Source organism: Erigeron canadensis, chromosome 1 (assembly GCF_010389155.1).
Source record: "Erigeron canadensis isolate Cc75 chromosome 1, C_canadensis_v1, whole genome shotgun sequence".
NCBI lineage: Eukaryota > Viridiplantae > Streptophyta > Magnoliopsida > Asterales > Asteraceae > Erigeron > Erigeron canadensis.
In genome coordinates this window covers 3887090-3900477 of record NC_057761.1, presented here as the reverse complement: position 1 = coordinate 3900477, position 13388 = coordinate 3887090, and the positions used below count along the sequence as shown (strand labels likewise).

Here is a 13388-nt window from a genome sequence, read left to right as displayed (position 1 = left end):
TTCATTATATTGCTAAATTACTATTCATTCCATGAACTTTAAACTATATGGATTAACAGGATGATTTACTATTTTTTTTTTTTATATATAATGGTCAATTAATATAATCGCACAGGTATTCGTATAGTGTGATCTATTGGAGAAAGATCACTACTTAGTGGGTCAATCTAGCCGAACGGAGCCCTTAGACGTTCCTGGTTACTGGAAAACCAATTATCCGCCCGCCCAATGGCGGACCCCGGATTAAGAGAGACGGGTAGCACAAATTTTTTTATGGCTAGCCTTATATCCACGTAAAATAACGATACTGACTAAATTTTTACGAATTCTAACGATTTTTTAAGATTTTTGGCTATTTTTAATGATTTTCAAGAATTTTTGGCACTTTGATAGTTTCAATTTATCATTTAATTGCATAAGTATGTCTTCATGAGTTTTATTATTAAGATAATCTTTCAAAAGTTTAGAATTAGTTACATTGACGGGTATCCCATATTTGTTTAACCCGTAGCACCAATAAATAATACATCGTTTTTCAAAAAAATTACACTACATGGATCTAACGGACCCGTAGCCCGGGTTACCCCTAGACTCCATTTGGTTCCGCCTATGCGCCCGCCTGTAGGCACGGTGACAAATTATTAGTAAAACTTGTTTGCCTTAAGATCGAACTAGTCTATGAAAAGATGCCTGCTAAGCAAAGCCCAATTGATAAACGGGGATCTATAATTATGCTGTTATTAATCTTTCTAAGCATGAGATGATTAAATTGTTCTTTTATAAAGTAATGAAGACATATAAATACACATTTGAGTCATGTATAATGTTGATCTTAACCAGGAGCCAGAACAAAAGAGTATTGTGACAAACAAAAAGAGTTCCTAAGGTTAATTTTGTTTATATGCCTTGATACATATTACAAAGATTGTCACTTTGACAGAACCTGCTTTTATTATCATTGCATACATAAGACATTCATCTAACCGAAAATGGCATTTAACAGAGCATTCTTGGCTCTTTCAAAAGTAGACCCGAATTGTGGACTCAACACCATACCTTCCTGTCTACTATATATACTTTAGGCTTTTAGCTTGTTCTCGTGAGATGTCATATGAGTTCGCTAACACCTCTTCTGGAGGTTCGTGAATGTAAGAGAAATGTCCCGCGAGCTGTGTTGTTATTGCGTTATCGTTCATCTTGAATGCCACCCACTCACATTCTTGATCGCCGGCTTTCTTGATCACTGCAAAGGCTTGTGGGACCACAATCTGCTGATCCTGTTGGACCACGTCATCAAACACCGCTGAACCGTTGTTGCTCACAATCTGAAGACGACTGCTTCCCCTTGTAACATAGATATTGCTGTGGGCATTTAAGTTGTAGTGAGGTGCCAGGATAGCATTCTGCAATATGTCAGAAGAATGGGGATTTAGACTTCATAGAGTGAAGTATATTATGACTCACGACGTCATAGTTTGTACTTTATACATCTATAATCTTTCTGTAGTTGTAAAATAGAACTCGATTAATATGAGATAAAACCATTATAATTTGTACCTTATAAAGAACTCCTCTCTCAGCACTAAGTTGGAGCGAGTTGAGGACTGGGAGCTTATGACTGTTGAGACTACTAATGCGTCCACCACGTGGGTTATACACATTAGTTCTGGCTTAAATACATGACAACCATATATTCCATTCCTCCTATTATATGCATGTATTGTTTACAATAAATGAGAAAAATGACTCAAGTCCCGATCTAATTTAGAACGAAAAACAAACACACAATTATTGGAATTAGCTCTCCAATATTATTCAGAAAATAAACTCAAAACTGAATAACCCTCATAATCACAATGATCCCTGATGGGTTGATTATATAGGGTGATCACGACTTGATCAACAAGTAAACATAAATTAGAATAGGATACTAATTTCCTAATTAAATTACTTTCCATACTTATCTAACTAGGAAACATTAACAAAAATAACTCTTTTGTTTATTCTCTAATTATGTTTATTATATCTCATGGACTCGAGATATACACTGCACCCTGACCCATTTGCTCGGGTTCGGGTAATTAGTGAGACAGCCCAACAATCACCCCCCCTAATACCCGAACCGGGCTAGGTAGGTCTTCAACTCCAAGTAGTTCTCGCATTTCAATGAACTTGACTCTTGCGAGTGCGTTAGTTAAAATGTCAGCCTTTTGCTCTTTTCCGTTTACAAACTGAATCTCTACCTTCTCTTCTTTAACATATTCATGAATAAAGTGATACTTTGAGTCAATATGTTTCCTTCGACCATGAAACACAAGATTCTTCATTAGTGCTATGGCTGATTTATTATCCACCTGGATCACTATCCTTTGCATTTGTTCACCAACAATCTCACCATATAAACTTTGAAGCCAAATTGTTTGACAAGCTGCTGAAGTTGCTGCCATAAATTCAGCCTCACAAGATGATAAGGCAACCGTGTTTTGTTTCTGTGAATACCATGAGACAGGTGTCTCATTAAAATAGAACACGTGCCCAGTAGTACTCTTTCCATCGTCTACACTGGTTTTATAGCTACTATCACGATACCCAACAATCTTGTGACTACCACCCCGTTTATACCGTAATCCATAACTTGTAGTACCGGCAATATAACGAAGAATATGTTTAATAGCAACTAGATGACATACCATAGGGGCTTGCATGTACCTGCTCGCAATTCCCACTGCATAGGATAGATTTGGCCTTGTGTGTAGCAAATAACGAAGACAACCAACCAACCTTCAATAGTTAGTTGGATCAACCTGCTCCCCTTTTTCATCCTTAGATGGCTTTAAACCCAGATCCATAGGACACTTTGCTGGATTACATTCCAACAAACTTGATTCTTTCAAAATTTTCTTTGCATAGCCTTCCTGCTTGATTTCGATCCCACCCTTGGTTTGCTTTACTTCAATTCCAAGATAATAAGATAATAAACTGAGATCACTCATCTCGAATTTTTCCTCCATTTGGTTTTTGATTCTTCAATTTTCTTGGTACTAGAACTTGTAACATCTATATATACACCTATAATAATCAAATCTCTTCCTTCATGTTTTGTGTAGATAGCATGTTCTTTGGAGCACCTCTTAAAACCGAGAAATTTCAAAGTACAATCAAGCTTCAGATTCCAGGCTCTTGGTGCTTGACGAAGGCCATATAAAGCCTTAGTTAGTCGGTAGACTTTGTTCTCGTGTCCTTTCCTTTCGAAGCCTCCAGGCTGACTAACATACACCTCTTCTTTCAAATCACCGTTCAAAAACGTTGTTTTGACATCTAAATGGTGAACCTGCCATCCTTCGCAAGATGCATGTGCAAGTATTAAGCGTACCATTTCCATACGAGCTACTGGTGCAAAAACTTCATCAAAATCGATCCCGAATTGCTGAACATATCCTTTTGCTACGAGCCTTGCTTTGTATTTGATAATTTTACCAGAAGCATCACGCTTTACTTTGTATATCCACTTTAAACCAATTGGTGTAACATTACCTAGGAGTGTGGTTAGAGTCCATGTTTTGTTTTTCTCAATGGATTCTAACTCTACTTGCATAGCCTTTTCCCAATACAAGTTCCCTTTAGCTTGAGTATAGCTTGTTGGTTCATCTTCAGCTGCAAGTAATAACTCTTCTTGATCACCTCGATTATTAAGTCTTACAGAGGTATATCTTTGTCTCGTTGAGCGTCTTAATGGAGGTGTTTGTTGATTCTCACTTTCGACTACAGATTTATTACCTATATTAGTACTTGAGCCTGCAGTTGAGGCTTCTATACTTGAATTAGGAGATTGTTGTTCTTGATCAGACTCGCTGTGAAACACCCAACCCTTTTTATTCTATTTTTTTAAATACAACTTCATCAATTTTGACCATAATAAAAAATTTATTTATTTATTTATTTATAAAAGTTGACTACACAAACATTAGTTCAAACGTTACAAAAGATTAACATAACTACATATTCTTAAACACAACTTTTAAACTTTCTTTTTTACAAACGTTCAAACAGGTACCTAGAGCTTGATTCAAAAGATGTCACTAAAGTCTCACATAACCAAAAGATCGCATGCTTCAACATATTGCATATCAATTTACTTGACTCTTTCCCTTGCTCGTTTCCCCACCTACAAAATGTTAACAACTAAAATGTAAGCTTAATGTTTAATGAGTTCTAATCTACAGGTATAACCATTTCACGTACTCCTAGCACTTCATGTGTCCCCGACACTTTATGTGGCCCCACCACTTCATGTACCCCCGGTACTTTATTTTCTCGTGCACACAGCACTTTAGTACTAGTACTTATCACACAAAATTTATCACACAACACTTATCACACAACTTTTATCACACAGTACCTATCACACAACTTTTATCACTCAGTACTTATCACACAGCATGAGCCCCCGGCTCTTTTAACAATTATACTTGTAAAGTATAACTCACCTTGCACCTAGATATCCTGCCTAGCCAACGTCACTTCTTGATTATTATTACCTATTCCAAAATCAACATTTTTGTGACTAGTCGCATGAACATCATTGTAGTAACTAACCATTTTCATTTTATAGTTTCTCTAAAAACATGGCATTGTTAACATAGTTCATTTTGACATCCATACACAATCTGGACATATAATCATCGACAAACTAACCATTGCCTAGTCTCGTAACTCATCTATTGAACTGACTTATTTTCCTTTATTTTCGAACAGCCACATACAATCATGAATACATTCCACTACATCTATAACAATTATTATCTCCATCTTCCTAATTATTATATGTTAGTTTCTAGTTAATATAATATAAAAGATCTAAAACAAATTCAATTCAAAATGTGATCTTTGGTGCTTTTAAATGCTCATTCGGTTTCATCTAGCTATCTGATTAAGTTACATCAGGTAACCAATTAATTAACAAGAATTGTAATTCATGATACTCCATACTAATATGTTGTATCAAATAATCATGGCCACTAAAACATCTTCAATCCTAACACAAATAAACACATATATTCATATACATAATTATATTAAGTCTATCTAAACAATACTCATAATAATATTACCATATAATAATTTTCTTATAAAAATTATAAGAACTATCAACAATACTAATTAACTTAAATCATAACTTGAAAAAAAATATATAACTTACTTAGATTATTAGCTAAAAATCTTGGTTCACTAACTAGTCATTCCTTTCTCTGCTACTTTGATTTTTTTTTTTATTTTTCTTTTACGCGATCATCCACACGCACACAAGCACTTTCAAATTAAATTTCTTTGTTTTAACTAATAACTTGACATACCACCCTTATTATTATTATTATTATTATTATTATTATTATTATTATTATTATTATTATTATAGTCATGAGAAGATGTCTTTATCTATTAGTATATCTATTGCTCAGAAAGCTTAAAAATAAACTAATTCAAATGAAAGGTCGTGAATATCATTTAAGGTCGGTTAATAGATGACTCAGCTAGATATCGTATGACTAATCACGGGTATTGTCTCTTTAATTGTCGAGTGTCCACATAATTTTATTATTACTTTACTATATTTATTTTAATCCATCATTTATATATTTATTTTATATATTTAATACTTATAGTTTTAAAATTAAATACTAAATTTAAATATTACCTAAAAAAATATTTAAGACGGTACACGCTGGCACCCCCTTCTTGATCAAATTCACTCGCACCCCCTGAATTATGTGGAGAGTGCCCCACCTCTATTTCAGACTCTCTTGCCATCTCACTTAAAGTTCCGTCTTGACCAGAGTGAAGAACAATAGTAAAAAAATTCTGGATCAGCTGTAGTTTTCTTCCATTGCCAACCACGCTTTTCATCACACTCAACGGTTCTTTGAATGCAAATCTTGTTCTTAACTGGGTCAAACATTCGAAAAGCTTTAACTCCCAGTTCAGAACCAAAATATACCATCAATCTACTTTTGTCATCAAGTTTATATCGATCCACTTTGGGTTCTGTGGCATAACCAACACAACCGAACACCCGTAAATACTGCAAATTAGGTTTCTTTTTCAACAATGCCTCATATGGTGTTTTAGAATCAACCGACCTTGTTGGACTTTTATTTAACAAGTAAACGGAATGTTTAGCAACTTCACCCCAAAATCTTTGTGGTACATTGGTCTCTTAACATGCACCTTACCATACCAATTACAGTCCTATTTCGCCGCTCAACAACTCTGTTTTGTTGTGGTGAATATGGTGTTGTAAGGTGTTTCTGGATTCCCTGAGCTTCACACCAATCATTGAACTCGGCTGATGTGAACTCACCTCTGCGATCTGTTCTTAATGCGCCAACCTTTACCTCTAAAAACTTCTCGACCAATACTTTAAACCGCTTAAACACTTCAAACGCTTGATCTTTAGCTTTCAACAAATAACACCACATATATCGTGAAAAATCATCAACAAGTAGAAACATATACCTACATCCTCCTGGCGTTGCTGGTGTGATTGGGCTACAAAGATCACCATGTAGTAACTCGAGTGGTCTTTTAGCTCTAAACTTTGCTTGCTTTGGATATGATTTCTCAGTTTGTTTTCCAACCAGACAACTATCACATATGTTTGAAGGATGTCCGATTGTAGGCATTCCTCGAACCATATTCCTTGAACTCAACCTTTTCAATGAATCGAAATTTAAATGCCCTAAACGAGCATGCCAAAGCCACGAATCATCATCAAGTTTTGATAGTAACACACCGGTGACCCTACTTGTAGATTGATCTTGTACAACCGGTTACTAGCACTTAATACCTTTATCATTAGAGTTTTAGCTCTGTCATAAACTAGCAACACATCATCTTCCATAACAATTTTGCAACTCGTCTCTGTAAGTTGACCCAAACTGATAATGTTAGAGTAAACACTCGGGATATAGTAAACTTCCATCAATACTACATGTTCTCCAATTTTCGTTTTAAATACAATGGAACCCTTTCCAGCAATATCTACACGAGAATCATCACCAAAACGAACTTTACCAGTTACACGTTCATTCAATTCTAAAAATAGTGATTTGTTCCCTGTCATATGATTAGAAGCTCCGTTATCTAAATACCATGGGTTTTCCTCCTTATCCTTGGATTTGAACTTGGTGGGGATCACTTTTTCTTCATTCAAAAAAACTGTTTCAGATTTCATCATGAACAACGTTGGCTCTAGATTCTCTGTCTCTGCAAAATTTGCCTCTACAACTTTGTTTCTTTCTAGACATTCAGATCGTAGTGGCCCATCTTATCACATCTCAAGCATTGAATTTCAGATTTGTCTTTCTTTGGTTTTGGTCGATTATTGCTTTGGCCAAATCCCTTTGTATCTCGACTTTGGCTAGCTTCCTGGTTTCGAGCTTGACCTAAACCTCGTCCACGACCTCTATTAGATGAACCACCTCTACCACGACCACGTCCCCTACTGCTGCTAGAAGACCTATGATATGAGGTTTGTTCACTTTGTGTGAACATGAGATTATTCTGATTTTCTGTTGAATATTCTGCTTTTTCTTTTAATCTATCTTCAAAAGTTTTTAGTCTTTCAACCGCCTCCTGAAAAGTCATCTTTTTAAATTCTGCAAACTATTCAATTGGACCCACTATGGGTATACACCTTGGTGGTGCCGAACTTACAGTTTTCGAATTAGCTTTTTATATTCATACTGAGTTCCAAGACTAGCAGCTTTGGTGACTAATTGACTGATCTTGGCAAAGAACTTATCAATGGTGTCTGAATCCTTCATTCTTAACGACTCGAATTCCCTCTCGAGTTGTTCCACCTTAGCCTCACGAACTCCTTCAACACCAACATACTTTGTTTTCAAAGCGTCCCAAATCTCTTTGGGGGCTTCATACTGTGCCACTTGAAAAACGAGTTCTTCTGGGATTGCTTGAAGAAGTAAGGCCACTGTTAAATCATTTCTCTTGGCATCGATTTTCTCTGTTCCAGGTTCAAGGGCTTGAACAATCCTATGAACTTTAAACACTGCCTTAATCCTGATTGCCCAGATGTTGTAATTAGTTTCGGTTAACATTGGGCACTTCAAGCTCGTGGTGTTTGGATCTTTTGCTTGAATAACTCCAGATCCGCTACCTGAAGCACCTCCTGTCATTGATCCTTGCTTGTCTTTTCGGCTGTACGTGAATGGTGTGAATAGTTCTTAATTCAACAATTCTGAATAAGAATAAATTGATTTTAATGGAGCTTCAACTGCTCTGATACCAATTCAAGTCCCGAACTAATTTAGAACGAAAAACAAACACACAATTATTGGAATAAGCTCTCCAATATTATTCAGAAAATAAACTCGAAACTGAATAACCCTCATAATCACAACGATCCCTGATGGGTTGATTATATAGAGTGATCACGACTTGATCAACAAGTAAACATAAATTAGAATAGGATACTAATTTCCTAATTAAATAACTTTTCATACTTATCTAACTAGGAAACATTAACAAAAATAACTCTTTTGTTTATTCTCTAGTTAAGTTTATTATATCTCATGGGCTCGAGATATACACAACACCCTGACCCATTTGCTCGGGTTCGGGTAATTAGTGAGACAACTCAACAATGACTACTTACGTTGTCAAAAAAAAAAGGAAAGTAGACAATGAAGTGACAATGTCACGGTGGCTTGACTGCCAAGTTCTGAGATAATGTACCGGATAACCTTTTTTCTATACACAAAATTATGTAAGTAGCTTTTATATGCGGGTTAATTTATGGGAAGTGATAATCGTATCACAAGTTTTAATAAATCTACCACACACTTGCTTTGAAAACTTGTACATTGTATTTAGTTGATTGTCCTGTGTAGTAGATTTAGTAAAATGTGTGGTACGAATATCATTTCTCTTAAATTATATGCTTTAATTTTAGATTTTTACTGTAGATTATTGTTAAAATTTATAATGGACTTTGGTAATTACATATACGAATACATAACTTTAAATATATATAACATTAGAAATAAAAAAATCAAACCCCTTAAAAATCAGGTCTCTACCGATCGGCCACTTCGTCTAGCACATAAGCCTGCCAAACAAGGATATGAAAGAATATGTAAAAACACTCAATGGGAGATATCTTACCAATGATATATACCTCTTCCTCCAAATTTTTTTAAATATTTTATTATTAATTAAAAAATATTTTTTTCTATTAGTTGAAAACCCAATGTCACCACCCAACCTTTTTTTTTCATACTAATGAAGAAAGACCCAAAACACAAATGTGCCTATGGTGTCTTTAGAAGATATGTCGATCTCTTCCTCCCCACGACAAAACTATATGGAGAGGCCAAAATAATACCTTTTGGGAAAAGGACATAAATTATACGAGTAATGGAGAATATACGAGTATATCATACTACAAATTAACTCGCACTGATGCACTATAGCATGGAAGTGGAAATAGCGTGGAAAACTCATGCACCTATAGCATCCATGTGTATTATTTCGAAAAAAAGTACTATAACACCACGAACGTTGGTCTATCATATTTTATGGAAAATATACGAGTATATCATGCTACAAAGTAAAAAAACACCATAACGTTATCTGGTTATTAGTACCACTGAGGCACTGACATATTCACTATATTCTTATGTTCACTAAAATTCAGATCCATTTAAAGCGTTCAAAGACCTCTATAATTCCTCAATCAATGGGAATGTTAATACAACAAATATTGCGCATAATGTTACCCTATTAGAAAGATTTTTTAATATTAGATTCGTACGTTTAATTAGTATAGTTGAGGCACATTCCGTGTGTAATTTCTTTATAAACTGTGTGCCAATTAAAAGTAGTATCCAAAGGGAAAAATTAACTACCGATTTTAAGCGAAACCATAAATTTTTTACACATGATGATCAAACATATATCTCAATATTAATGAAAGAAAATTGTTCGAAAACTTAGATTTACCATGATCCAATTATTCGATATTGTTCGTTTCAAAAAAAATCTCTAAAGTTAAACTTTTCTATGTTATTGAACTTTTCTATCTAGCTACAAAGTTTTTCTCCAATTAACTTATTAAATTTAACTTAAACTTAGAAATATAGATTGAGATTATCTAAAGTTACTCCAACTTTATAGGTAAAGTTGGAGTAACTTCAACCATTGGATTAAATCCAATGTTCAAGATAAAAAATTAATGTTTTAATCTTGACCATTAGATTTAATCCAATCATTCAACTTTATCGGAATAACTTTAGAGGATTCTAACCTAGAAATATATACTACTTAGTAGTTCATTTCGATTTCAGGTTCCATTTGTAGATCATAAAATTGTCGATGTATGCGCATCCATGATTTCCAGCCATATTTGTCAGAGTTATACGAATATCGACGTATGTATGTATTCCATACATATTCCATATATGTTCGGTTATATTTAATCGGTTATAACTCAAATTTGCTTTCTCTTCTACGCATAATTAATACAAGAAGTCTAATTAATTAAGTCAAAACGAGTGAGTAAAGCCATGACGTAATTATTTTGGCCCGATTTCTTTATTCTTGTCCATATATGTGCACGATTTCTTATTTTTGGCCATGTGCACGTTATCCTTAACTTACATATAAAACACACTAAATAGTGAAATACACCATCAATAATCCACACTCACTTTTCTTTTAAAAAACGTACGTTCGAAAATTAACTAAACATGAGCACCTCCGAACTGATTTTCATCCCTTCTCCCGGTGCCGGCCACCTTCCGCCAACGCTAGAGCTCGCAAACCTTCTTCTAGACCGTGATCAACGCCTTTCTATCACCATCATCATCATGCAACTCGATCTTGGACCAAACAACAAAACCGAAACCCAAAAATCCACTTCCCGTCTACGCATCGTTGACATCCCTTGTGACGAGTCTACTAAGGCTCTCATCAACCCCAAGACCTTCCTTGCCGACTTCATTGAACACAACAAGGTTCATGTTCGTGACATCGCTCGTGGCATCATTGATTCTGGGACGGTTCGACTAGTTGGCATCGTTCTCGACATGTTTTGTGTGAGCATGACTGATGTAGGGAATGAGTTTGGGGTTCCAAGTTATATCTACTTTACTTCTGGTGCAAGCACGCTTGGCCTCATGTTTTACTTTGAGGCCAAGCGTGACCAGGATGCCTATGATATCACTGAATTGAAAAACTCAGAATCAGATTTGTCAATTCCGAGTTATTTCAATCCAGTGCCACCAAAGCTCTTACCAGAAATAATGATGGAAAAAGATGGGGCCAAAATGTTTCTTGACCTTGCAAAGAGCTTTCGTGCGTCGAAGGGTATAATAATAAACACGTTTCAAGAGCTCGAAAGCCATGGGATTGAGTATCTTGTGAGTAGCAACGTCAATCTTCCACCAGTATTTCCAGTTGGGCCAATACTGAACCTTAAAAAAACGAACACGAATGGTAAGACCGAAGAAATAATGACGTGGCTAGACAACCAACCCGAGAGTTCGGTTGTGTTCCTTTGTTTCGGAAGCATGGGAAGTTTTAATGAGAAACAAGTTAAGGAGATTGCGGTTGCCCTTGAACGAAGTGGACAACGATTTCTATGGGCATTACGACGTCCACCATCGAAAGAGAAGATGGAGTTACCAGAAGAATACGAAAATCCGAATGAGGTGTTGCCAAAGGGGTTTCTTGAACGGACATCAAGTGTAGGGAAGGTGATAGGGTGGGCCCCACAAATGGTGGTATTATCCCACCCGTCAGTAGGAGGTTTCGTGTCACATTGTGGATGGAACTCAACACTGGAAAGTATATGGTGTGGGGTTCCGATAGCTGCTTGGCCACTATATGCCGAACAACAGCTCAATGCTTTTCAACTTGTGGTGGAGAAAGGAATGGCGGTGGAGATAAGGATCGACTACCGGATGAGTATGAAACCCGGTGGCAGCGAGATGATGGTGACCGCGGAGGAGATTGAGAGTGGGATTAGGAAGTTAATGAGTGATGATGAGATAAGAAACAAGGTGAAAGATATGAAAAACAAGAGTAGACTTGCGGTCTTAGAAGGTGGATCTTCTAATGCTTCTATTGGACTTCTTATTGACCATTTGATGAATGATAATCACTCAACTAATCAGTTCTAAGTCTTATGGGACTTTTAAGAGAAGAAGGGAGCTAGATTTTGTCTCTTTAAGAAGTCTCAAGTTCAAACATGTATGAGTATGGATATTTAATTAGCAATTGTTGAATTGAAATTTGCTACATAGAAAGAAAAAAAAAATTAAGTACTCAAACAGCTGAATGTCTTGTATGTTATTTGTATTTGCTTATTTGCAATAACCTCATCAAATGGATAAAGGCATACGGGCATACGCGTTAAAATCCAACGGCTAGCTAGAGTACATATCATTGAGATATCATCTCTTATCAATAATCTTGAGCTTGGCTCCACAAGTGAAGTATTTAGTGGAATTTCATGGACTCATGGTCTAGAACACACAATTGATCAACATCACTAGTACTTCTTCTAGAGGTTCTTACAAAATTGGTAACCAACTTGTTGTCAGCCTCAACAAATTGAGAATTCACTTGCACTGACCCATGCCTTAGACACAGGCGGATCCATAAAGGGAATAGGCCCACCTTCCCAATTGAAAAAAAATATATATTTTAACATTGGATTTTAACCAAAATGTAACTTACGCGAGCTAAAAAAACAAAAGAAAACCTAGTCTGGATACCTATAATCTCGTAAAAGAAAATGTTGACCATATCTTTTAAAATTACTAGATCCGCCACTGCTTAAACAGCCACCAACGAGGCGTGTACATGTTGGGCAAGCCAACCATTTGCGCTGAAATTTGGAAGTTTGGGGTGAAACCGACACCCAGTTTATTGTGGGCATGGTATGAAAGCTCGGTCTGTTCAATTGTTGATTTCTTTTTCCTGATAGTCACATTTATTAAAATAATATATACTATTTTGTAACGGTTTTATGTTTTCGTTCATAAAAACTCTATAAATACATTAACATTTTTACCATTTAACGACTACAATTTTCAAATACTTTCTCTATATTTTTATTCCACAATACAATTTTATTTTCCACACTACCACCATAAACACATCTATAAAAAATATCATCTGTCCAGTGATAAAGTATTCTCATTAACGCAAGCTTGACTATTTCGAAATATCTACTTATCTTAGATATTTTTAGGTCTGAAGTTTTAAACATTTACCCAACTAGTGGGCGCATCTTAATTGTATAGAACTCTGCTTACCAAAAAATGAGATCATCTAGGAAAAAAAAGGTAAAACAGTTCAATGGAATA

At 35.6% G+C, this 13388-nt stretch overlaps 2 protein-coding genes across 2 annotated transcripts; one reads left to right on the top strand and one right to left on the bottom strand.

Moving 5' to 3' along the window:
• Positions 1–6736: 6736 nt before the first annotated feature.
• Positions 6737–7644, bottom strand: LOC122592785. The gene is made up of 2 exons (XM_043765132.1): positions 7332–7644; positions 6737–7215 (listed from the first exon to the last, which is right to left on the bottom strand). The coding sequence occupies exons 1-2, from the start codon at positions 7642–7644 to the stop codon at positions 6737–6739; spliced, it is 792 nt and encodes a 263-aa protein (XP_043621067.1).
• A 3038-nt stretch (positions 7645–10682) lies between these two features.
• On the top strand, positions 10683–12349 carry LOC122587331 (UDP-glycosyltransferase 71E1-like). The gene has a single exon (XM_043759506.1). The coding sequence runs from the start codon at positions 10764–10766 to the stop codon at positions 12195–12197; it is 1434 nt and encodes a 477-aa protein (XP_043615441.1). The 5' UTR covers positions 10683–10763; the 3' UTR covers positions 12198–12349.
• Positions 12350–13388: the final 1039 nt, after the last annotated feature.

Bases quoted from the DNA above. Each gene is read 5' to 3' on its own strand.
- LOC122592785 (XM_043765132.1), bottom strand. From the start codon at position 7,644: ATGACTTTTCAGGAGGCGGTTGAAAGACTAAAAACTTTTGAAGATAGA. The intron at 7,216-7,331 runs GTGATAAGATGG...AATCTGAAACAG, and splicing joins TGAAATTCAATGCTTGAGAT to TTTTTTTGAATGAAGAAAAA.
- LOC122587331 (XM_043759506.1), top strand. From the start codon at position 10,764: ATGAGCACCTCCGAACTGATTTTCATCCCTTCTCCCGGTGCCGGCCAC.